The 25,578-nt window shown below is 35.7% G+C and overlaps 2 protein-coding genes across 6 annotated transcripts; one reads left to right on the top strand and one right to left on the bottom strand.

The window, feature by feature from the left end:
* The first annotated feature begins 11,490 nt into the window (after positions 1–11,490).
* LOC18598346 (bifunctional nitrilase/nitrile hydratase NIT4B-like) lies at positions 11,491–14,417 on the top strand. 5 transcript variants are annotated; one of them, XM_007027838.3, is made up of 6 exons: positions 11,492–12,044; positions 12,384–12,563; positions 12,971–13,003; positions 13,145–13,264; positions 13,543–13,824; positions 13,955–14,417. In XM_007027838.3, the coding sequence occupies exons 1-6, from the start codon at positions 11,645–11,647 to the stop codon at positions 14,116–14,118; spliced, it is 1,179 nt and encodes a 392-aa protein (XP_007027900.3). In that variant the 5' UTR covers positions 11,492–11,644; the 3' UTR covers positions 14,119–14,417. The 5 variants fall into 5 exon arrangements, with proteins under 5 accessions (XP_088662612.1, XP_088662611.1, XP_007027900.3 ...); XM_088806486.1 differs by lacking the exon at positions 12,971–13,003 and having other exon boundaries at positions 11,491–12,044; positions 12,447–12,563; XM_088806485.1 differs by having other exon boundaries at positions 11,491–12,044; positions 12,447–12,563; positions 12,971–13,264.
* A 1,070-nt stretch (positions 14,418–15,487) lies between these two features.
* LOC18598345 (IAA-amino acid hydrolase ILR1-like) lies at positions 15,488–18,090 on the bottom strand. The gene is made up of 5 exons (XM_018121830.2): positions 17,519–18,090; positions 17,156–17,281; positions 16,739–17,053; positions 16,175–16,303; positions 15,488–16,065 (listed from the first exon to the last, which is right to left on the bottom strand). Exons 1-5 carry the CDS (start codon positions 17,861–17,863, stop codon positions 15,679–15,681), a joined length of 1,302 nt encoding a protein of 433 aa, XP_017977319.2. The 5' UTR covers positions 17,864–18,090; the 3' UTR covers positions 15,488–15,678.
* Between the last annotated feature and the right edge of the window lie 7,488 nt (positions 18,091–25,578).

The raw sequence follows: 25,578 nt of genomic DNA, 5'->3' as shown, positions 1-25,578 counted from the left end.
ACATTATTTCTACTTTTCAACCTCAAATAACACTAATATTGATCAATATTAACCAAATGGGGCAAAAATAGTTTTATAAAAATTCCAGTTTAGTCCTCTAGTGGTAAAATTATCATTTTGCCCTTGTGCTCCAAAAATACCGGGAATCACAATTTTTCACTGCTAAACATCATTTTATACTCCAATAATCATAATTATATTTCATATAATTATTCTTGGTCAAATGTGATCAAATCTTGGCTAAAAATATTCATTTTATCATCAAATGGTAAAATGACCGTTTTGTCCCTAATCGATCAATTTTCCTAATGGACTCCAAACTGGACCTTGAACTCCGAATTACTATTTTAAGTCATTCTGTGGGTTTCAAAATTTTCAATTTCCTCTTAGAATTTCTATTTGAACTAGTTCAAGATTCGATTTAACTTAGTTGTATAACTCCGTACAATACCGTCTTTTAATCGAGCTTGACAAGGTCTCACAGTTTTGTTTTAAAAACAAAACTTGCTAGCACAAGTAAAATCTAATCTTTGAGAAGGTTTTATTCGGTCGCTGTGTGGATTACTGTTAGAGGACAAACACTTGGGTGCTAAAGGTGAAAAAGCAAATATTTCGACTGTAGGATTTTAGACTATCGTATTCTCTTTTTGGGTTACTTGCTTCATCACAAGCGTTTTGGATTTAATTAGCTCTTGATTACAATATCTATAGTAAGGTATGTAACTCTTAAATTGATGAATGTTCATAATTAATTTGATATTACATGAAAAACACAAACATTGATCCTATAGGATTCGGCTGTTTTTTTTATTAAATGCTAGTTTATTTTTCCTCTACATTAATTTTTTTTTCAAAAGCAATTTTATTTAGTCTTTTCAACCAAGGTGCCATTCCAAGTCTCTTTCATTTGGAAAGGGACTTTCTATGGCATCATAACTTGATATGGGCAAAGAAGAAGTAATACAAATGTCAAAAGAAATATTTGCACAAGAACATATAGGTGGGTGAAGTATGGACTCATCAAGCCTATCAAAAACAATCAACACAGAGGCTCAAGACATAAAAAAGAGGTGGACATAGGCCAACACATCCTAGACAGCCCCCACCACTTCAAAATCCAAGTGACAACCACCCCCAAAAGCAACATCAGAAGCTTAGTAGCAAAATTAATAGAATCAGAATAACATAAGCCTAAAGTCAATCTCAAACAAAGGTCTTGCATCCTGCAGAATAGAAACACAACAATCCCATCAACTTGTGGAACCATCCGACAACTCCACACTCCGAGAACCATAGCAAAAAACATCATGGGAATCCAAAAGACTGGAGTGCATTATAGAACGAAGACTTGGAAACCCAAGGGCAAGTAAAAAGCACATGAAACATGAACAGGAACCCAAATCCCTTCCAAGCATGACCCTTGCAAACCAACTGTAACGGTTTTAAATCACATCAAGGAGTAATCCCAAATAGGACAACAACACAAGGATCAACACCTAAGCGCACCACAACACAAGAGTAGCATAACAAAACTCCTACGCAGAAGCCATGGTAAAACACCAACCAAGGAAACCTTCACCAACATCAAACCTTGCCAATCAACATGAACCACATCTTAAGTGCACGAAACCACAAGCATCCCATTGGAACCTTGCAATCATCAATCCAACATGAGCATGAAAACTTCCTTACCAAACACCCAACCTAACATTCCTCACTCTCCCATCAAAAGAGGCCCAATTCCCTCGCATCCACTCACTCACTTAAAACAACCCTGGATGAACCTTACTTTAACAAAAACATCGACAAACTAATCATCCAAAACAAGAAAGGAAAACGGAAAAACCTCACACCCAAAAAAAAGGTCAAGTTATCCCACCATGTTCTAAACTCTACATAAGATAAACATCCAACAATTTGCTCCCTCCACTTAACACTTTTTTGGCTTTCCTAAGTCTTTTTCTCTCCCCCCTCCCCCTGCAACTTATCCTAAAAAATTTCCTTTTTCTTTCTTTTTCTTCTTTTTTGTTCTTACTTCATCATTGTTTTCTCTTTATTAATTTACTTCTTTTTTCCTTTATTTTTTCTTTTTTATTTTTTTTATCTTGTTTTATTTTATTTTCCTTTTCAAAGCATCATGGGAGAGTTAGAACTTTGCAAAAGAATCAACTTTTTCTCTTCTATTCCTGACACAACCAAACCAAGGCAAGTCATAACCAAATGCTACCACCCTAAAAAGCTAGAAAAGAAAGGAACATTCATAAAAACCCAACATCCTTTCAACAATAGAACCATAGCCCAACATTTCACGAAAAACACAATCTGCCCTTCAACAAAAACCAAGACGAAAGGAAACCTCCCTATTCACCCCCTCCTCAACGACCAAAGAGAATCGCTTGGAAAGACTCACTAAACTTCTCTTCAAACTCCCCCTCACACAACCCGCTTCCTCACACCAAAGTAGAAACAATGTTCCCCACAACTAAAAAGAAAACCACTGCAAAAAATCATGAACCACCACTTCGGTCCACATCACCTTTCTAACAAAAGCCTTATCCTAGTCCTAGACCCTTAAGCTCCAAAATTTTCACAACTCCCCCTACCCCTCCAATTCCAACTATTTACAAGTCTTTTTGAATTTCCTTTTTCTTTATATAGTCTGCACTTCCTTTTATTTCCTTTATCCCTTTTTATTCCTTTCTTTTTTTTCTTTGTTTTCCTCTTTTTTTTTCTTTTTTCTCTAAATTTTTTTATCTTTTTTTCTCTTTTTCCTTTATTTCCTTTATTTTTTTTATGAAAAAAGTAATCTAGATATCGGGATAAGAAACCAACAAACTTTGCAGCCTATATACTAGGAAAAAACCAACAAACTTCTATAAGACTTGTCATAAAATAGAAAACTACAACTATGAGCTAGACATTAGAAAAGTGACAAGAAAAAGAAAAAAAAAAAAGGGAAAAGCTAAATAGAAGTCAAACTCAATGCTTTGACAAGACAAAAAAGATAATGTAAAAGACAAAATAAAATTCATAAAAAGCAAGGATGTTCCGTGAACCCTATGCCTTTCCTTATCTTGTACCTAACATCTTAATCAATCATAACCAAAAAGTCATTTTCCTTTTCAACTCCTTCTTTTGCTAGTCTATTAGCTAAGTCATTGTTAGATCTTGGCACTTTTTCTATTGACTATTCCCCTACTCTCTTTTTCATTCTCTCAATCTTGAGAATAATCTTTCTCAGCCTCTATGGGGCCTTGTCGAGGCTACGAATCCATGCAATAACATTGCTAGAGTCCTTTTCGATAACAAGTTTTGAATATCTTACCCACTTTAAAGCTTTGAAAACCATAAATACTTCTATGTTCGCCATTACTTTTGCCATATTTGCATCTATAATTCCCACTGTCCTTGAGAACATCATCTTGATCACTCCTTCCTTGTCTCTCAAAACCCCTTCAATTCATGCTTGTCTTAGGGATCCTCAAGCTACCCCATCAACATTGAATTTAACACACTTAGGATGAGGTCATTCCTATAAACCATTCCTTTTATCCTTTTTCCTTAGTTCCTTGGTAGCACTTAGTGATGGGCATCGCACCATTTTTTCGATTTGTCTGTACTCTCTTAGCCATTTTGCTTTTGCCTAACAAGCAAGCCTACATTTTGCCACTTCCAAACATTGATTACCATCCCACATCTTACCTTGAAAAGCCATTTTGTTCCTCATTAACCAAATTCTCCAGATGATGGTGAAGAAAGAAAGCCTCCATAACCTTATATCACCCACATGCACCAAGTCATTCCATCCTAAAAAAATGATAACACATCCTTATGAGCCACCCATCTAATTTTCCATTGGTACCACCAACTAGCCTATACGTTATAACTTTCCTTGCATTTAAAGAACAAGTGATCCACTAATTCCTCCATTTCATGTCATAAGAGAAATATGGCTGAGTTCGGCCTAAGGAGCCCTCTTTTCACCAGCTCCACCTTGATAGCAATTCTCCTTCTTAGCACTTTCTAATAGAAAACTTCAACCTTAAATGAGGTTGCCCTTGTCCAAACTTTCATCTAGTATTCTTATACCTCATATTCTCCTTCCTTTACTTCCTTACAAAAAGACTTCATCAAATATTCTCCACTCGTCGCCTGTTTCCATGCTACTTTATCTTGAAAACCTTCAACTATGGGAGTCTCCTCAATAATTCTCATCATTTGGTCTCATTGTTCAACTTCCCATTTGAATAGACCCTTTCGCAACTCAATTTCCAATACCAAGAAGCATCTTTCTACACCCGAACTCCTTCAACACACTTTCTTTCCTAATTGCTAGGCCGTAAACCCTTGGGAAATCATTCTTAAGAATCACTCCTTTAATCTACTCATCAGTCCAAAAAGCAATTCCTTCACCATCCCTTAAGGTGACCCTTAACACCCCTCTGGCTATATCACTCTATCTTCCCCTCTATTCTAAAAGCCTAACAATATTGGTCCACATCAAAGACCTACCCCTAATCCTATTCACACTAGGTACAAGTGCCCTTTGATCTCTTCTTTCTTTTCTAACAATCACGCTCCTCCATAAACTTTCTTTTTCATTGCCAAATCTCCAAATCCATTTATTCAACAAAGCTATATTTTTCAAATTAAGATCAACCCACCCTAGCCCACCATACCCCTTACACCTGCATATAGATTTCTAATCAACATAATGTAGCTTTCTATCAATTGATGTCCCTCCTCATAAGAACCTTTTTTGAATCCTCTCAAGCTCCTATTGTACTTCAATCGACATCCTAAATAAAGTCATAAGAAAAGTAGGCAAACTAGCAAGAACTAAGTTGATAAGTGCCATCCTCCCATTAGTCGACAACATCCTCCCCTTCCATCCTACCAACCTTGCTTCAAACCTTTCAACCATCGATTTCCACATCTCCTTTGAATTGGTTCTACCTCTTAATGGCAATCTTAAGTATTTGGAAGGAAATTTCTCTAACTTACAGTCAATCCTAGTAACCTACTTAAGACCCACACTCTCCTCCACACCAACAACAAATAGGTTACTCTTTCGAAAACTGATCTTAAGTCCCAAGATAAGTTAGAAACATCTTACGACTCTTTTAATGTAAAAGATTGACTCCTATTCAAGTTTGCTCAAATTTGTCGTGTTATCAATAAATTAGAGATGAGAAATTATTAGTCCTCTTTGACCAATTTGAATCCCCCTACATTCACCAAATCTCACTACTTGGCTCATTAAGACATTGAATGACTCTACTACACAATTGAACAATTATGGAGAAATAAGGCATCTTTGTCAAAACTCTCTTCTTATTCGAAACTATATTGTCAGAACACCATTCACTAAGATTGACACTCTAGCGGTAAAAACAAATGCTTGCACCAACTTCTCCATTTTCTTCTAAAACCCATTTTATTTAGCACAAAATCCAAAAAACCTTAACTAATAGTGTCATAAGCTTTCTCAAAGTCAACCTTCATGAAGCATCCCCCTTCACCATTTTTTCTCATAATGTCCACAATTTCATTTGCAATTAGTGCATAGTCCATCAGTTGTCTCTTTGCTATGAAGGCAAATTGTTGATTCCCTATTACTTCTCCTATCACCTTCTTCAATTTATTAGCTAGAACTTTTACAATAATTTTATAAATATTCCTTACTAGACTGATCGAACAATAATCCTTAATATCATAAGGTGACTCACACTCAAGAATAAAGGTAATAAAAGAAACATTCAAAGGACCGTCAATCTTACTTGTTTCAAAGAACTTCTTAATAAAAGTCATAACTTCCCTTTTGATCATACTCCACAGGCTCTTGAAATAATTGTTAGTCCTAATTAAATGTGCTAGAGAGTGGGTGAATAACACAATTTGGCTCTTTTAAAAATTATCTCTAAGTGTAGACAAATGCAAGATAAAAGAAATAAAGAAAATAAAACAAAAACAGAGTAAATAAGACAGCAAAATTTAGAGTGGTTCGATCCAAGACCTACATCCACTACCTTGATTGTTCAACCAAGGATTTTCCAATCAATCCATTAAGAACGGTGTAAGTCACAAGCTTTCACCAAGCTTTACAATGGCTTTTACCAAGCTTAGCTAAAACCTTTCACAATAGTTTTTCCCGAGCTCAACTATAACCCAACACCTAACTTTTCAAGGCTAAGTTAGAACCTTAACACAATCAAGCAATCCTAGCTTGAAACAAACACTTAGAGTGACTCGCTCACTCTAAAAATACAAAGAGATAAGTAAAAAGAGTGTACCTATGATCACAAGGGTGATTTAAGTGGTACAAATGAAGTGCAGATCACAATTATAAAGGATAAGAGTTGAGTGCAGTAAATGAGCAGTAGGTGTTTTCTAATTATTCAGCTCTTTGTGTGTTCTTGGAAGCCTTTAATACATTTCTAGCCATCAGAACCCTCTTTTATACTTAGAGAAATAACTCTGACGGTAGTTAGACAGTTTTTTAGCTGTTGGAAATAGTTGGGAGTTGGTTCTAGCCGTTAAAATGTCTTTTAGTGTAGAATTCAAACTTACAGGTAGAATGCTCTTGGTCGACTAACCGATATCTTAGTCGACTATGTCGTCTCTGTCTTCTATACCCAGTTTTTGGCAAATCTGATAGTGTGCACTTAGTCGACTAACTTATTTCTTGGTCGACTAAGTTGGTTCTGTCTTGAAGTCCAGATTTTGGCAGAGAGCATTTAATTGACTAACTCACATCTTGGTCGACTAAGTTGGTTCTGTTTCTCAATACTCTTCAGCCCGCCATTTTTCCAATTTGAATTTTAGCCAACCAATATTCTTCATTATTCAACTAAAGTGCTTCCTTCTTGTTAATCAATCATGTCTCCTTGTTCATTTGATTTTTGGTACATACTTATGAAGAATTGATTTATTATTTACCTACAATTTTTTGTCCTGCACACTTAAGTAGAAACATTAGACACAAATGAATGGGAATGTTTTATTATCATAAAAAACTAATGGAGCCAACAATCTCCCCTTTTTTGATGATGAAAAAGCATTCCTTGATTAACAACATAGTGTCTTTTTACTCAGTTTAATTCTACAAACAGTGTGGGTTGCTCCCCCTAAGTGTGTGCTCCCCCTTAGTGTGTGCATATTTTGCTTATTTATTTCAACAAGTTTAATTCATGTCATATAGCTAATGACATTACATGTTCAGAGTATTTATGCTATCTTGTAGAATGATTAATACAAGATTACAAGTTGGCAAAGTGTTATTAGTGTTTTAGCTGACTATTTGTCATCAGAATTTTATTATCAGATTTTTCTTATACCAATCAATGTTCAACAGATATATCATACTTATGATCCATATATATTCACAGACATATTTCATTCTCAATGTTGTACTATCAGCCCAAAATCAATATCATTGAGTAAATTGAGATATTAGCATAAACTTAAATGACAGAAATTTATCGACAGATTTAAGCATTCAAATATCAATATGTAAATATCCAGAATATAAACATATCAGCATCCATTTTTCACGCAAAACATAAACATAAGATTAAACTAAAGTGTTCAATTGTCAGCAGGGCAAAAACAGCAGGAAAACAAAAAGTAATAATTGATATTCCTAAATTGCCCCTGGTTCATTTCTGCTTCCTTTCTTTCCTAAATTCTTGGTACCTCCACCCTAACATTTTTTTAATTAATTTTTTGGTTCCTTATCCTTCTTTCACCCCTTAAGGTTCTGCTATACTTCTCCCCCTTTTTGTCATCATCAATTCTTAATCAGCTTCTAAGAAGGATGAGGGAGAGGACTCATCATTAGTGTAGTACTTGACATTGAGAGGTTGAGGAGAGGATGTTAAAGGTAATTCTTGGAAAAAGGGGATCAAGTAAGGGTGTGTCAAACACTTCAAGTGGTTCTTGTGGAGAGGAAACTATTGCTGGCTTAGACTTTTCTGCCAATCTGGAGGACTTTCTTCTTTTAAGAAATGTTGTCTTTGTGGCCATAGTTTTCTTCCCTTTGGCAAGTGGTTTTGTCTTTGTTTGAGGTGCTACAGTGGCTGTTTCTTATCTTTTGCCAGATTTTCCTTTCATTCTAGGAGTTAATGTGTCTTGCTTAGCTTTGGCTTTGTCAGCATGTTTCTCAACTTGCTTTTCCTTAACCATTTGGTGGAAAACATCCATAATAGATACCTCTTCTGAATTTGGAAGGGAGGGTTGTTGTTTCTCGGGTTCTGAAGGAGTATTTTCATCTGGTGAACCAAGCACTTTTGTTCCTTGTTTTGATTTATCTTTGCTTTGGTGTTCAGGTGAAGGGTCCTTGGCTGGTTGATCAACACCAAGGTGAGAGTCCTCTGTCTGAAGGACAGGGCTAGTAGTTTTGTAAGTAGACCCTTCAACTTGAATACCAAGGCTTGTAACATGAGGAGCAGACCTTTCTGCTTGGAAAGCTGAACCCTCAATACCTTGTTGTGCTAGTGCAATACTTGGTGTTACAGAGGTATCGCAACAGCAGGTTCTGATGGCATTTTTCCTTTTCCCTTCAATTCATTTTCCAGTTCAGCAATTTTCTCTTCAATTTTCTACATTCTAGCTCCTTGGTGTATGAGCTTTCCATCAATTCTCATAAGGAGATTGAAGATTACCTCATTCGAGAATTGGGATGATACTCCCTCTGGTCGAGCAGGTAGGGTGGATTCTTTTCCTAGACCAGCCTTGGGGGTTTTAATGAATCTTTCTCCATCAAGTTTGTACCCCATTTTGGACAAACTACCAAAGTAAATGGCTTGGTCTCTTATCTTTACCATGTCCAGTTCATATCTTTTTGCCTAGACTCTCTTTTTTTGCACTTCTACTTTTGTGCCTTCCTCTAGTGGTCGTTTTCCTTTCTTCTTCTCAATAATCTCTTTACTCTGAGAAGTTTTTGCCATTTTGATTTGAAAGACTTCTGACTAGGGCTATGAGGTTTTTACTAGCGAGGGCTTTGGTTTTGTGCGGGTTGGTTTCAAAGGAGAGAATGCAGAGAAAAATGGGTAAAAGGCAGTTTAATTTCTCCAAAGAAAATCGTCTGACTTCCCTTAATTACTTGTCGGTTTTTCTATTATTTAAAATTTGAAAAGTTCCCTTTAAAATTGGTTATTTCTCTGTCCGATTTCTCTTCTTGCTTTATTACTCCGTAAACACATTATTTTATTCATTCTTAATTTAATTGACTGAGTTTTACTATTTAAGGCTAACAAAACACTCTTAGTTGACTAAGATTCACCTTAGTTGACTAAATGCATTCTGTTTTCTATGTATGAACTAAAAATTTTCTCACAACTCCTGCAAACTAATCATTCCTAAATTCTTTCTTATTTCATAAAATCTATCTTCAATTAGAGGTTTGGGAAAAATATTTGCTAATTGATACAAAGTATTCACAAATTCAATCTTAATATCACATTTTACTTCATGGTCTCTAACAAAATGGTACCTAATCTCAATGTGCTTAGTCCTAGAATGTTGCACAGAATTTTTTGATATATTAATTGCACTTGTGTTATCACAATAGATTAGTATGTTATTCATTGATAACCCATAGTCCTTTAGTTGTTGTTTAATTCATAATATTTGGGCACAACAGCTACCTAGGGATACATACTCTGCTTCTGCTGTAGACAAGGACATTGAATTTTGCTTTTTGCTGGACCATGATACAAGCATACTACCTAGAAATTGGCATGTTCCACTAGTGCTTTTCCTATCAGTTTTGCTACCAGCAAAATCAGCATCCGAATATCCAACTAAGCTAAGACTTGATTCTCTAGAATACCATATACCTAATGCTTGAGTGTCTATGAGGTATCTAAAGATTCTTTTAACAGCAGTCAGGTGAGATTCTTTAGGTCTAGATTGAAAATGAGCACAAAGACAAAGACTAAATTGAATGTCAGGCCTGTTGGCTGTTAAATAGAGTGGTGAACCGATCATACCTCTATAGATCAAAAATAATAAATCATAAGGTATAAAAATAAATCAAGACAAAAGGATTTCATATTAGTTCGACTTTCTCAAATGCCTACATCTACTCCATTGGCTCATCAAGTCATCTTCAATCCACTAAAAGGATTCTTGCTGTTTAATGAGATCAAGCAATAACTCTTAGACAATCCACAAATGGATTCTTGTTTTTAAACGGTATCAAGCGATAATTCTTACATTGACTTTTTACGAGATCAAGCGATAACCTTTACACAATCCACAAAGGGATTCTTACTTTTTAACGAGATCAAGTGATAACCCTTATCCTAATTTTTTAAGGTTAAGTTAGAACCTTTACGAATGTGTGTACAAAAAGAGTAATAGCAAATATTTACCTTACAAAGGTTGAGTGCTAAAAGTTTAAGCTTGGATACAAAAAGAAGAAATAATCTCACAAATATCAGCTCAAGGATTTGCAAGTAAGATAGCTTGAATGGCTTTGAGTGCTTGTTGGAAGACTAAGATGAGTGCTAAAGAAGAAAGATAAGCTTGAAGGTCTCTTTAAGGTTTTCTCACTTTGGTGTTGTTTTTTCTTACTTCAAACTAAGTCAAGAGTGGACTTTTATTGCTTTAAGAATGTTTGGAGTCATTAGACACAAGCTTGAAATAAATATGGCCGTTGTTGAAACTTGAGGGTCGACTACCATGCTCTTAAGGTCGACTATGGTTCTTCAAAATCATGAGTTAGGGCTTCTGTACTCAACTTTTAAAATCTTCTACTCGATCCACTTCTAGAAGCTCATGATTTTAAAGTTTGGCTTTGTATAGTCGACTATAGCTTCATCAGGGTCGACTATGACTCCTTAAATATTCAAATTTTACAAATGTTATACCTCAAGGTTGACTATAACTTCATTAGGGTCAACTATGATTGTTCAAAAGTTGAATTATGCTTGCATTCTGCCTTAGGGTCAACTATGGCTTTGTAGCTCCGTGATTTTTCATCCAATCTTGCCACAAGGTCGACTATGGAGCTCATGGGGTCGACTATGCCTTATATACTTTACAATTCTATAATCATTCTTCAACCATTCTACCATAGGATTGATTGAAGTTTTTCTAGGGTCGACTCTTGCTTTATGTCTTCAATATTCCTTGACTTTTGCCTTTTTACTGCAGTTATTTCTTTCATGCTTCTAATATCAATTAAAGCATGTTTGCTTTATATTTAGTGAGCTAAAGACTAAATGTTTTTGAAAAGTTTTGTGTATTTCTAATAATGAATTTGCTTTTCAAACATTTGTATAACCTTAAGAGGATAAAAAATATGATATTAGACAATTTCAAATAGTTAAGATCAAAATTAATATATCATGTAATTTTATCAAATCAAAACATAAGATATTTAATGCTAAGGAACTTGATTTTTATAATTATTATATAAAACTATATTCAACATTTTAGTAAAATAAAGAGATTGCATAATTTAAAGAAACGAAATCCTAAATTAAAATTAAAAAAGAAATCATTAGTCTACTTCCGTTAAACCCACAAAAGCAAGTGACTTATTTTACCCACTGCCAATTCAGAGTAATGAATTTACTACAACAACTCCCTGCTTTCCTCTTCCAAAACCCAACTGTAAGAAAAGAAATCACTCAAGATGGATTCCCAAACTCAAACAGTTGACAGACAACAACAGTCCTTCCTCCCAGGAACTGCAAAACAAGAGGCTGGAACTCTTTCTCTCCGGCCCAACAAAAAACGACGTCGTTACAAGGGCGACCGCCACACCAAAGTAGAAGGTCGTGACAGGCGGATCAGGATACCTTTAACTTGCTGTTCCGGTGTCTTCCGGTTGACCCGGGAAATGGGGCACCGAACCCACGGTCAAACCATCCAATGGCTCCTTCAACAATCCCGGCCCGACTTACTCCTGCCCGATCCGATGAGTTGCCCGAGTCGCTTAATCGGGTCAGCCCCTGACTGCATGGCAAAGGGTCGAGTGAGGGCTACAGTGGTGCAAGCATCCACCGTGTTCTTGGACACTCCCGCCACGCTAGGTACCGAGTTGACACAGTAGCAAATTTGTTTAGGTTTTTTTTTTTGCTAATTGGTTCGAAGGGATTCGTATACTGTTTTTAAGTTTTTAAGGGGTCATTTCTATCCTGTTTTTAAGTTTTTAAGTAGAGGGTAATGCATCAATGAACTAAATGTTGAAATTATGATGAGAAATTTGTTTAAATCTTACTGGGCCCTTTCCCCCTTATTTGTTTATTTATTCTTTTGTTCGGTAAAATTGAAAATGGCCCTACCCATTTCACGGTGTGGTCCACAGTGTTATTGGTTTTGTTTATAATTATTATTTTTGATTTTGACATATACATATATATATTGAGTAGATAAAGCAGAGAGACTAATAGCTGGGGCAGCTGCATACGGTTCACAGTTGGTTGTTTTTCCAGAAGCATTCGTTGGTGGATATCCAAGGGGGGTTTCATTTGAGGCTGTGGCAGTTCCTAGTTCAACTGAAGATAATGAGGTGTTTCTTAAGTATCATGCATCAGCTATTGAGGTCCCAGGTCACAACTCTTTTCCTTTCAAACATCTTTTATACCATTGCTACGTCTCTATTTAGGTCATTAACTTTACTTATAATAACTCCAGTTCTGGAGTTTTAAAGGCATTTAAGAATGAAATGAATTGGGCTCTTTGAGTTTTATATATGGCCATGATTGGATCATTATTATGACAAGATGCCAAAATATTTGAGACCAACATTCTTATCCTTGATTCCTTGTTAGTTAGTGTATCTAGAAACGATGCTGCATTTGGATTCTAAATACGGCAAACCAAGGAATGCAACCCTTTCTTGTTTTTAGGATTGATTACTACTCATTGCATCCACCTCCTTGTAATCCCAACTTGACATTTCCTTCCATCCACCTCATTCCTTATTTTTTTTAATTTGTTACTTTGGTGTGTACAGGCCCTGAAGTCGATAGACTTGCAAAAATTGCTGGTAAATATAAAGTTTATTTAGTAATGGGAGTAGTGGAGAGAGCCGGATTCTATCTCTTTAGTGCAATTCTGTTTTTTGATTCCATGGGACGGTATCTTGGAAAACATCGGAAGCTAATGCCAATTGCATCCGAATGTGCAGTATGGTGTTCTGGGGAGAAATCATCATTGCCATTATATGGGACAACAATTGGGAAAGTTGGTGGCCTTCTCTATTGGGACAATAGGATCCCATCTTTGAGAACCCAATTGTATGCTAAAGGTATCATTTTTCATTCTTGCCTCTTGCTGAATCCTTGTAAAGTCTATTTTGTTCATTGCTTCCCACTATATTCACCCTGCAAATACAATTCAGACAAAGGCATTTTGTTTTTGTAATTTGAATGATGATTTAGCAGTGCTGTTATGTATCAAATGAGTTGCCATCATTGACGGCATAATTCTTTTCTGTGACTAGAGCTTGCCATTCTTCCATTACAAACTGGATCTCATCTTTCTTTTCTTTTCTTTTTTTTCCTGGTCGTTCCACCATATACACAGGCATTGAAATATACTGTGCACCAACAGCTGATGCTAGGGAAGAATGGCGAGCATCCATGATTCACATTGCAATAGAGGGAAGGTGCTTTGTTCTATCTGCCAACCAATTCTGCCAGAGGAAAGACTATCCTCTGCCACTCAAATGCATAGATGGAGATTCAAATGGTGACTTGTCATTGGACACAATAATATGCAGTGGGGGCAGCGTTATTGTTTCACCATCAGGGACCATTTTGGCAGGACCTAATTACCATGGAGAGTCCCTTATCTCAGCTGATCTAGGTATGGATTCCTGTTAATCTTTATCTGGATAACTGGATGACATTATTAGACATTATCATATTTGAAGACACTTCAATCTTCATCTACTTCTCTGTTCATTGAAGTTTAACATCCTTTCTCATGCTTCTAGATCTTGAAGAGATAACTCGAGCAAAGCTTGAAGTCAGTGAAACAGGGCATATTGTGGGACCAGATTCTGTTGGTTGGGCTGCAAACAGACCCAATCCTGTTATTTTTCCAACAGCTGTGAAAGCAGAAGCTCTTGATGAGTTGTCATGGTCACCTGGTCTGTAAGGAAACTTAGCTCTAGAATTGTGTTCATATCTTCCTAACAGCAAAGAGCTAGTTTGGACTCTCCTAACTGCCGATCTGTAAAGTTTTTGAAAATGTAGAGAGGATGTTTTCTTTTTGTTAAACAAAACACGTAGGGAAGTTGCCAAGATTCTGTATGTCCTGTGGACTGAGAAGCTTTTGTACAGTTCGATGAATACATGGGATGAAGTCGGTACTAACTGAATCGATACTTTGTGGCTGTCATAAATGCTACTGTAGTCATTAAAATGAGACTTGTCCATATAATCCTTTTGTTGCCATTTCTGTTTTCCTCTCTCAATTTGCGCTGTTATCCAATCTCTCTAGTACAGAAAATTTACTTTTGTTCAAGTTAAAAAAATTTTGAACCATCATGGATCAATCAAGGTACCATTGAAGAGGTTGAATAATTACAGAAGTTCCCAGCCAAGTAATCCCATACCCCAAGAACAAACCATCGCGCCTTAGAAAACAAAAACCAACCCTGTATCAGGTTTTAAGGCCCTTTCCCTAAGCAAGAACGCCAAGCTAGATAACAGTATTATGCCTATGGGACAAACGGAAACAAGCGCAAAATTCCTTAACCCCAACTCAACCAAGCGAACTCTCTAAAAGAAAGCCAACAAAGGCTGTTTCCTGTCTACTCCTAATTAGCCAAACCATCTGCCATGAAGTTAGCTTCCCCTGGAATTTTATAAAAAAGATTGACTTGTATTTCTTAGCTGTTTCAAGCCCAACAGTTAATCTTTTAAATTGCCATGGCAACTTAGAAACATCAGTTGTCGACAAGATTGCAATACTAGAATCACTTTTGATGATTAAGGCATAAAATAATTAAATATTTACGGTACTTTACAGCCTCCCAAATTGCAAGAAACCCTGCTTGGTTGAACTCGAACTCCAACAGCCTCCGAAAACACACCCATGACAGCACCTAACTCATTTCTCGGCATCCCACCAATATTCCTGCAAATTCAGGCTTGCCCCTTGCAGAACCATTAACATTAAGCTAGGCAATCAAAGAAGAGCCAGAGTGAATCAATATCTTAGCAAACATATATATATAAACAGATACTGAAAACAAGGCAGAGGCAAATTTTCCTCTTTGCACCACCTAGCCAAGAGGACATAAACCAAAGATTTGATCGAGACCCAAAACTTTCCCATCATCCTTCTTATTGCTTCTCTCTGATCAGTGGGTCGCTAAGATTGCCGCACAAGATCATCAAACTATGCAAACATGCATGTTTTCCCGCAATTTGCTATGTATAGGAACCAATTTTCTTCTGTCTTTTCAAATCTAAAATTATTTCAAGTCTTCCTGTTGAATTATAACATGACTATTCAAGTATGAAACTGCAACAGCAGCATGAAAAGCTGCTCCAATAGGTTCAGCCTAAGTTGATTTATATTAAGTTTATTCTCCTCCTTATTCTTTCTCCATAATCGCTAAAATAGCCTCCAAAAATCGTCAAACAATGCAAAAATGCATATTTTCCTGCAATTTGCTACATACAGGAAGCAATCTTTTTAAATCTACACTTATGTCAAAACCTCCTGAATTACAACATGGCTATCCAAGTATGAAACTGCAACAGCAGCATGAAATGCTGCTCCAATAGGTAGAGCTGATTCATCAAGAAAAAAGTATGGTGAGTGCAATGCTTGATCTGATTTCAAGGTCTCATTCCTTATCCCAAGTCCAAACATCGCAGCCTTAGTCTTTAGTGAGAAGAAACTGAAGTCTTCTGCACCAGTAATTACTGGATGGAGGTGCATATTAGCTTCTCCAACTAAGGTCTCACCAACCTTCTTTGCATGTTCATACAATGCTTCATCATTACTTAAAACTGGATAAGGCAATGGGACGTCCTCCAGAAAGTCTAATGTCGCAGTACATTGGTGCACAGCGGCTTGCATTTCTATGACCTGTAAATGGAACGCAGACATTTATGCAATACATCTTCCAATTCCTTATTCATTCTTAATTTGGCAACTCATGGAATTCTGGAGATTGAAGAATAAGAGCATGATTTACCTCTTTAATCCTTTTCTGGAGGTAGGAGAGACCTTCATTAGTCAAGCTTCTGAATGTTCCGCCAAATCTAACCGACTCCGGGATCACGTTTTCTACGTTACCTCCCTCAATGAACCCCACTGTCACTACCTGCAAGATTCACTGCAAGTTGATTAAAATTCTGTTTTGTTATTGATGCTAGATGTTTATTAAAATGTTTCTCCACATTGTCCCTCAAGCAGTGTCCCCTATGGTTCAAACTTCACAGCACTCAAATAGGATTCTGGCCAGATATCCAAGTCTGTCTGTCAATTTGTCTAGTAAGGGAAGTCCATTCAAAATCTAGTTTAGCTTTGTTTATATTCAATTTTAGCAAACCCTATTTGCAAGCTATTGCAATTTCATCTGGTTGTTGTAAAATATACAAAATTTAAGGAACACGTGGCCACTTCATGTTTTAAATTGCAAGTAACTTGCCGTTAGTTATCATTGAGAATGCATATTAATACTAATTGAAATTGATGGTCCTAAGAGAAAGTTAGTAAGAGGACAATGTTAAAGATTTTAAGTAGGATAAAGCATTACTCTAGCCTCAAGAGGATCTGTCTCCCGGGAGACAATCTGCTGGAGAGCAACAATGGCAAAAGATGCTGCAACAATTGGGTCCCTATTGAGATGGGGGAGTGCCGCATGTCCACCTTTTCCTTGAATTATGGCTGAAAAGAGCCCAGCTCCAGAAGTCATTGCTCCAGGCCTTGAAGAAAGGATGCCACTAGGATATGCTGGTAAAACATGTAAAGCAAAGATGGCATCTATATCATCCAGAGAACCATCTTGTAACATATGGTAAGCACCAGCATAACCCTCTTCCCCTGGCTGGAAAACTAGCTTTACCGTTCCCTTCAATACATTCCAAAACAATAAGTCAGAAACCGCAAGACAGAAAAGTATAGTGTTTTTGCAGTTTCCATTATTGATGATATAGCAACCTACGTAACCAACCTTTAATTCATCTCTTTTGGCCTGAAGTAGCTTGGCTGCTCCAAGTACCATTGCTACATGAGAATCATGACCACAAGCATGCATCTTACCATCAACCTTGCTCTTATGCTCCCACTCTACTAATTCCTTTTAACAATAAGATCAATACAAGTTGTCAAACAAACAGAAAAGCAACATCATAAGGATAATCCAAAAGAAAACGTTTCTTCTCGGCCGCAATGATTTGAGTGAAAGATCACCAAATGTCTAAAATTGCAAGCGCATTTTGTTAAGACAGTTTGCGTTGATTATGAGGTATTGCTTCAATTTGCTGCAAATGCATAAAGTTACAAGCTAGAAGAAAACATAGGAAATGGAGAGGACCTTAATAGGGAGGCCATCCATGTCAGCTCTGAGAGAGAAAACTGGTTTAGCACCAGACCCAATAGTGGCAACCACCCCAGTTTTAGCAACAGGCCATTTGTAGCTGATTCCAAGCGAGTCTAACTCTGTCCTGATGACTTGACTGGTCTTGTGTTCTTCAAATCCCAGCTCAGGGTACTCATGAATTTTCCTTCTAACCTCTCTCATCCATTCAAAAAACACAGGTTTTCTCGCAGATTCCAACAACTCTTGAGTCAAGGACTCCAGCTCTATACCAGAAGGAGTCTCCAGGGCCCAAGATTGCCGTAGGAAAGTTGAGAGTAACAAACAAAATATAAAACCCATTAGTTGAGCAGAGCTGAGCTTGGAGAGAAATTTGGAGAGTTGGGATAAAAACGTTTTCGAATCTCTTTGATCCGATCGTGAAAAAAAGCTTTTGGGAAAGCGTGTTGAATCGGGGAGAAGGAAATCAGGGATAAGGACATTGAGATCAGCTTGGGTTTTGGACACTGGCAGTTGGATCGTTTTTACCTTGCCACTACCTATCTGCTTAGTTTTTCTCTTTTTTTAAAAAACAATTTTTTGAAAAAAGGAAAAGAGGATTTCGGTAGTTACGAGTTACAATTTCTATTAAAAAAAAGTAGTTACTATAAATTCTATATTAACCATAGCTTATCCTGAAGAAGGATTCTCCCATAATTCAACTGAACTTATCATCAATACACTAGATGGTAGATTGGTAAGGATGAGTTATTCTTCTGGCATGATTGTTGGATGGGTGAAACTTCCTTGGTTAATTGTTTCCCATCATTTGTTTTATCGATGATGAGAGTCTCTTATTTCTATAATGATGGAAAATAGAATGTGGATAAGTTGAACAATGTGTTGTCCGAGGATGTTATGACGAAAATTCTAAAAATGTTGATAGATCCTTTTAGTGATGATAGGGTGTATTAGGTGCCAACCTCGGATGGGCACTTCACTACTAAGTCCGCTTGGGAGATGATTCGACAATGCCAGTCGATAAATCTAGTGTTCAATTTAATTTGGCATAAAAGCATTCCTTTAACTATCTATATTTTACTTTGGAGGTTGTTACAAGATTGGATCCCAGTTGACATGCGATTGAAAACCAAAGGATTCCAATTAGTTTCTAAATGCCAACATTGCAATTTAGAAGAGTCTCTCTTGCATGTCATGTGGGAATGCCCAATCGCTACACAGGTTTGGAATTATTTTGTAAAATTTTTCTAAATCAACATAACTCATTCCCAAAATGTTTATCAGATTATATGGGCATGGTGGTTCTTTGGTGATTATACGAAAAAAGGACACATACGCACGTTAATGCCTTTATTTATTTTTTGGTTCTTATGGGTTGAAAGGAATGATGCGAAACATAGGAACCTTGGTATGTATCCTAATAGAGTGGTGTGGAGAGTACTCAAACTTATCCACGAATTATTTCATGGGAAGCAATTCCACTGGTGGCAATGGAGGGGAGATCTACAGATTGCTCAAGCATGGGGTCTAATATTTCAGCAAGCAGCCCCACATCCACCAAAAATATTCTCTTGGCATAAACCATCAACAGGTGAGTTTAAGTTGAATGTTGATGGGAGTTCCAAGCATAATTTTTAGAATGCTGCTGGAGGAGGACTTCTTCGAGATCATACAAGTACCATGATTTTTGGATTTTCTGAAAATTTTGGATTGTGTGATTTATTATAGGCAGAGTTAATGGCACTACACAAGGGCTTACTTTTGTGTATTAAGTACAATGTTACTAGACTTTGGATAGAAATGGACTCAAAAGTAGTGGTACACATGATAAATGAGGGTAATCAGGGATCCTCTAGGACTCGGTATTTGCTTGCTTCCATTCGCAGATCCTTGAGTGGTATCTCTTTTTGGATTTTGCACATCCATAGAGAAGGAAACCAAGCAGCAGACCATCTCTCAAATAAGGGGCATACGCACCAGAACTTGCAAGTATTTTCACAAGCAGAAGGTCAGCTTAAAGGTATTCTTAGATTAGATAAAGTTAGTTTACCTTATGTTCGCTTCAAATGAATGTAAAGGAGTAGTACTCCTAATTTATTTTTTTTCTTTGTTATTCACATAGATTTTTGTAATATGGAACTGTTTCAATTTTATGACGATAGTAAAAAATATGGTCATAAAATGAAACACTCCACTCTAGGTGCTTTTCTTATTTTCATTTCCTGTTTTAAATTTTATTTTAGTTTATTGTCTCAATGTAATAGTAAGGAATATATGTTTTATTGTAGCATCAAAAGTTATGCACGTAAAATGGTTTTCCTTACTCTAAGTGCTTCTTCGAAACTTTCTTATGATCATGTGATTTGGAGGTACGGTTTAAGTCCCCTTCCTTTGTACTTTTTATTTCGTAATTAATAAAATTTAACAGGGTAGCTAAGCCCTACGTGAGTTTCCAGTATAAAAAAAAAAAAAACAAACTCTACATGCATTCATGCAACTAGAAGAAATTTTTTTTTTCTTTTTCTTGTAATTGCTAACAATGGTAATGGTTTGAATTAGTTTATTCTGCTTTAGAATTTGTGTTATGGAGACGTTGAATGTGGTAAATGATAATGAAAATAAACAGCTTTGCCTTTATTTGGGGCATTTCCTTGCATTAGATTAGTTGTGCTTGATTTGATCTTTTGGGTCACTTTGTTTCTTTTACTTTGTCTTATTGTATTATATTCCCCTCCCTACCCCATCCTCCAATAAAAAAAAAAAAGAAGCCTCACACGTGAATAAGGTGTATTTAAATTAATTCTCGTTAAAGAAATAATAGAATTTATAATTTAATTAATTTTACACATCATTTCATATATTTTGTTAGGTTTAGAAAAAGATTTAGAGTTTGCTTTAGTTTGGATAAACCAAATATGCAAAACGTTTCACAAACACAAGTTTGAGTTTAAGTTGTATGCATAAGTTTATTTTAGTGCAGTGAGAGCATGAGAGAGAGCTAGAAAGAGAACGAAAGAGTTTTAGGGGTTCCAACGGCAACGGATCTCAAGGGGAAGGAGTAGAGAAAGAAGTAGAAAGAGTAGTAGAGTTAACAGAGCTTTTGACAACTAGAGGGAGAAACTGGTGTCTATTTTTGTGGATAATGTTAGTGATCGAGTTTGTTGGTATACTTTGAAGGCAATTTTTGAAGAGCATGTGAAGGTTACGAATGTTGTCATTCCTAACAGAAGATCAATAAGCCCTAAAAGAAGAGCTAGGCTTGCTTTTGCTAGATATCAGACTGAATAGGTGGCCGACTATGCTATTGTATGGGAAATGGAAGATTTGTTGATGGGAGAAAACTGTTGGTTGAGGCTACTATATATGGAAAAAGAGACAACAAAGTCAAGAATGGGGAGTCTCTATCACAGAAAAATATTGGGAAGGTGATAGGAGCTATTGTTCCCACATTGAAGTCATACAAAGAGGTGTTAATCGATAATGAAGAGCAAACAAAGTGTAACATCTTTTAGAGGTCCTGATTTTAGAAAAATTTACATAGGTTGAATGGGCTAGTGATCTTCCTTAAAAAGAGATGGTGTGGGTTGAAAGAAGCATTATTGGTATTCATATAAAGAAGTTTGTTCCAGATAGTGTGGAGTGTGCTTTATTCGTGGAAGGTATATGGCTCAAGTCAGAAATATTCAAGATTTGAAGGTGCTTGTGACTTTTGGTAATAGAGAAGATATGGAAGCGATTCTTTTTAGATGCCATGATTTGTTTGAGAATTGGTTTGTTTCTTTTTCACTTTATCTAGCACATTGTTGTAAGAATGTTTGGATTTAGATTGACAACGTTCCAATTTATCTTTAGCATGAAAATTTTTTCAAATTTTTGGTGAAAGGATGGGGTAAATTCATAATCCATGATAGAGATATTGCTAAAAGAAGAAATTTTCTTCATGCTCATATACTTGTTGAAGTGGAAAATTCTGATAATTTCTTGTTTTCTTTAAAAGTCAAGAATGGTGATTTTGCTTTTTTTCATTTATGTTTCAATTTTGAGTTGAATGCAATGGAACTACAAAAAAAAAAAAAAAAACTTAAGAGGCGATTATGGAGGCCATCAGGGATCCAAGTTCATCGGGAAGTTCCCAATCAATTTCATCAAGGTGGCAAAGGAATAATTTGCTTCAAGAGAACATGCTGTTGACTTATGGAGATATTGAAGTGGAACTTGAAAAAGAGGCTAAGCTTATTGGCAAATTTAATTTTGGAGGTAAAATCTGGGAGAAGTCCTTGGAAAAGGGGAAGCTTCATTTGGCAATTGTCAAAAGGAAGGAACTTTGAAAATTCCCAATGGAATATTTAATTAGATGGAAGAATTTGGCTTGCTTTCTACCAGTCTCAAGGTTGATAATTCTCAATTAGAGAAGGGAGCTGAAGATAATTTATTGTTTGAAAAGAATGGTAGATGTGAGGGTAGGGGAAAGGTTGATCAAGAAAAGTGTATGGGCTTTAGTCTTATTCCTCACGATGGAAGTACAAGACCACTAGATGATAGCCTATGAGTAGATGAAAATGTTAAGCCCAATAAAAGTAATGGTAATTTTGATTTGAAGTTGATAGATTCAATGGGGCCTTGAAACGATGTACTAGGAGTTGATAGCCCAATTGTTTTGTTGTTGATTATGGCGATTTTAGAGCCTAACATAATAAATCAGGAAGTTCTCTTGTTTGTTCAACGGTTCTTTTTGGGAAAATTTTTTTAGAAAGAATGATAAAAGAAATGGAGAGATCGACGAAGAAAAAGAAAAAAAAGGAGAAAAAAATGTGCTGAGAAGATTGGGTTCTCTAAGAAGCGCAAAAGTTCCAAGAAGAAGATCTCATTTAAGATAAAGTAGAGTTGGCGAACTTTGTTGATGAGTTCAGATGTTTAGGAGAAAGTTCTAAAATGGCTTTTATTATTTGAATGAGCCTTGTAGCCAATCGGATTGGTTAAGGCTTAGATCCAATAATGCAATCATATTATTTATGTCAAATGATTAGAGGTTTTCCTTCATTAATATGATTATGTTTATAAGTCTATTGGATGAAGTCCATAAGATTAACATGCCTTGCAAAGGAATTGAAAAGTGTTACAATTATGAGATCCCTATGCATCAAAGCATAATCTCGAAATTGTTCCTAGTCAATATATCATTGAGACTGGACATCAATGATACTTAAAGACTAATACATTCTATGTTCCTTGCTTCGGAAGTAAGCAATCGATCTCAAAGGTTGAAGTATAGGGATACTTAGAACTAGAATGTAAGTGCTTGTTTAAGGAACAAGTTCACTGAATATGATTCAACATGAGGATTCCATTTGGTATTTCACTCTAGTGTCAATGGAGCATATCCTCAGGTGATAGTCATGCAAGTGATTGTAGTCGGATTTATGATGCAAGTGCACGTATTGTTAAAAGTAATATAATAGAAAGTAGAGTATCGTTCCCATAGAGATTTATACTAAAATCTTTTGCTAAGTACTAAATTATCACAACTTAATCTTATCCAAACAATCAATTTTTAAAGCTACTAGAAATTAAAGAAACTAAAACTGAAAACAAGAACTGCAATTTAAATAGAACTAATCAATCAAACAAGACCTAGAATTACAATATCCCTTCAACATTTCATTTGAATCTCTTCTTCTCTCTCTTTACTTACTAGATAGGCCAAAGTTGTTAACCTAGAATTCTAAAGTATTTATAAGTCTTTTTCGAGTTTCTTAAAAAAATATCTCTTTCAATCAATTCACTATATGTCTATGTAAATTGCAATTAAGAAAGACTCATTAAGCTTAGATTCTAATATTTGATACATATGACATGCAAGTGTATGTCTATCACACACGTGAAAATCAAATCAATCATCTCATGCAATTGATATTGAACATATGTTATTTCATCCAAGGCTTACACTAAACTCCTTTTCTCAGTTTTGTTTAGGTTACCCTATCAATCTAATTAGTGATCAGGCAATCAGACGCATTAAGAATAAGATTAAAATAAATGATTCAAACATTATCAATCAGAAAGCATTAAAAATTCAAACTACATGTTGGGTTCAATTGCAATTCTAGATAAGAAAATTAGGTCCTTATAACTACTAAAAACATCATCCAAAAAAGTGTAACCATCAACACAAAACAAAGAAAGTATAAAAAGAACTAAAAAAGAAAAAAAATTAGATTTGTCAAGTCTTCGATCTTCAATCTTCAAGAGTTTTTCCTCTGCTTTCTTGCTTGCTTGATGGTTCTTTTTCTTCAGAGAAAAACTAGCTTAATTGTTATTCTCAAGTGCTTTGAAAGGGTTTCTCAATAGGCCTTAGAATCCTTGTCGAAACAAAATTACAAAAATTACAAAACTCGAGATATTGTGTCGGCGTCATGGTGCCACTCCCTAAGCGTCATGGAGCTGAGCTCTTTGACTTGGCTTGTGCTCACCTCTTCTTCACAGCGTCGAGGTGCCCATTAATCCATGGCTGTGACGCCTAACATTCTGTTTGCCATATGTTACTTCATTGTACTTCTTCGACATGTGATGCAATTGTCTCCTTCTTTCAAGCTGAACTGGACAAAGTGGTAAACATGAAAGTTGTAGCCATGTATCTTGAATTTTCATTGCTTTAAGAATCACATTAATTGGACTTTTAGAATGAAAGTTATGCTTAAATTACTAGAACATGTGCAAAATAAGCCTAGACCCCTTACGTGCACTTTTTTCATCAATTAAGCCCTTTAATTACACACCTATAAGAACAACAAAACTAACTTAAATAATAACTAAACTTAAGACAAATTATCATAAAATATCTTAAAATAACTTAAATTAAATTGACACAACATGACTTACTAACATAATAAAAAATAAATAAATATATCTAATTCCTAAATTAAACCTCAAGAACTTAGCCCATTTAATGCTCAAAATGTAACAAAATAACTATATGAAATAGAGTTATCACACCCCTAAACTTAATATTTTGCTAGTCTTCGAGCAAAACATAAAAGAAAACTTAACAAAACAAAAGCATGTAAATGATAAAAACAATTTTAAATAAATAAAACAACTAGCTAACTAACTAGTGATGAGTTGCACTAAGCCAATGATCTCCCATAGTTTCCTCATATGTTATCTTAAAATCTCAACTCAAGGTAAAATATATATTGTTGGCTCCATTAGTTTTTTGATGATAATAAAATATTCTCATTTCATTTGTGTCTAATAATTCTACTTGAGTGTGCAGGACAAAATTGTATGTAAATAAATAATCAATCATTAAAATGTACATATCAAAGAGCATAGAAATAAGGAAGTCACAATTGATCAACAAGACAGAAGCCCTTTAGTTGATTAATGAAGAGTTAGTCAACTAAGATTTAAATAAAAGGTTGACGGGCTGAAGAGTATTGAAAAACAGAACCAACTTAGTCGACCAAGGAATGAGTTAGTCGACTAAGTGCACACTGCCAGAACTGCAAGAAACTAGGATCAGAAGATAGAGACGACTTAGTCGACTAAGATATCGATTAGTCGACTAAGAGCATTCTGCCTATAAAATTGAACTCTGCACTAAAAGACAGATTAACGGCTAGAACCAACTCTCAACTGTTTCCAATGGCCAAGAAACTGTCAAATTGTCATCAGAGTTATTTCTCCAAGTATAAAAGAGGGTTCTAACGGCTAGAAGAAAAAAAGAGAAAGCTTCCAAGAATATAAAAAAGAGGTGAAAAACTTGTAAATACTCACTGCTCATTTACTGCACTCAACTCCCATCTTTGTAATAGTGAACTGCACTTTACTTGGTACCACTTAGATCAACCTTGTGATCATAGGTACACTCTCTTCACTTATCTTTTTGTATTCTTAAAGTGAGCAAGTCACTCTAAGTGATTATTTCAAGCTAGGATCACTTGATTGTGTTAAGGTTCTAACTTAGCCTTGAAAAGTTAGGTGTTGGGTTTTGGTTGATCCCGTAAAAAACCATTGTTGTAGGTTGTGGTTGAGCCTTTGAAAAACCACTTTGGGTT

This window comes from Theobroma cacao, chromosome 5 (assembly GCF_053813885.1).
Source record: "Theobroma cacao isolate CCN51 chromosome 5, ASM5381388v1, whole genome shotgun sequence".
In the NCBI taxonomy this organism is placed as follows: Eukaryota; Viridiplantae; Streptophyta; class Magnoliopsida; order Malvales; family Malvaceae; genus Theobroma; species Theobroma cacao.
Note: the sequence above shows the minus strand (reverse complement) of the source record. Positions and strands in the feature narration are given on the sequence as shown.

What these genes read in the sequence shown, in the direction of transcription:
- LOC18598346 (XM_007027837.3), top strand. Translation starts at nt 11,645, where the DNA reads ATGGATTCCCAAACTCAAACAGTTGACAGACAACAACAGTCCTTCCTC. An exon ending in AACCCAATTGTATGCTAAAG is followed by an intron (nt 13,265 to 13,542) that starts GTATCATTTTTC and finishes CCATATACACAG; the next exon opens with GCATTGAAATATACTGTGCA. An exon ending in CCTTATCTCAGCTGATCTAG is followed by an intron (nt 13,825 to 13,954) that starts GTATGGATTCCT and finishes TCATGCTTCTAG; the next exon opens with ATCTTGAAGAGATAACTCGA.
- LOC18598345 (XM_018121830.2), bottom strand. Translation starts at nt 17,863, where the DNA reads ATGGGTTTTATATTTTGTTTGTTACTCTCAACTTTCCTACGGCAATCT. An exon ending in CCAAAAGAGATGAATTAAAG is followed by an intron (nt 17,054 to 17,155) that starts GTTGGTTACGTA and finishes AATGTATTGAAG; the next exon opens with GGAACGGTAAAGCTAGTTTT. An exon ending in CAGATCCTCTTGAGGCTAGA is followed by an intron (nt 16,304 to 16,738) that starts GTAATGCTTTAT and finishes TGAATCTTGCAG; the next exon opens with GTAGTGACAGTGGGGTTCAT.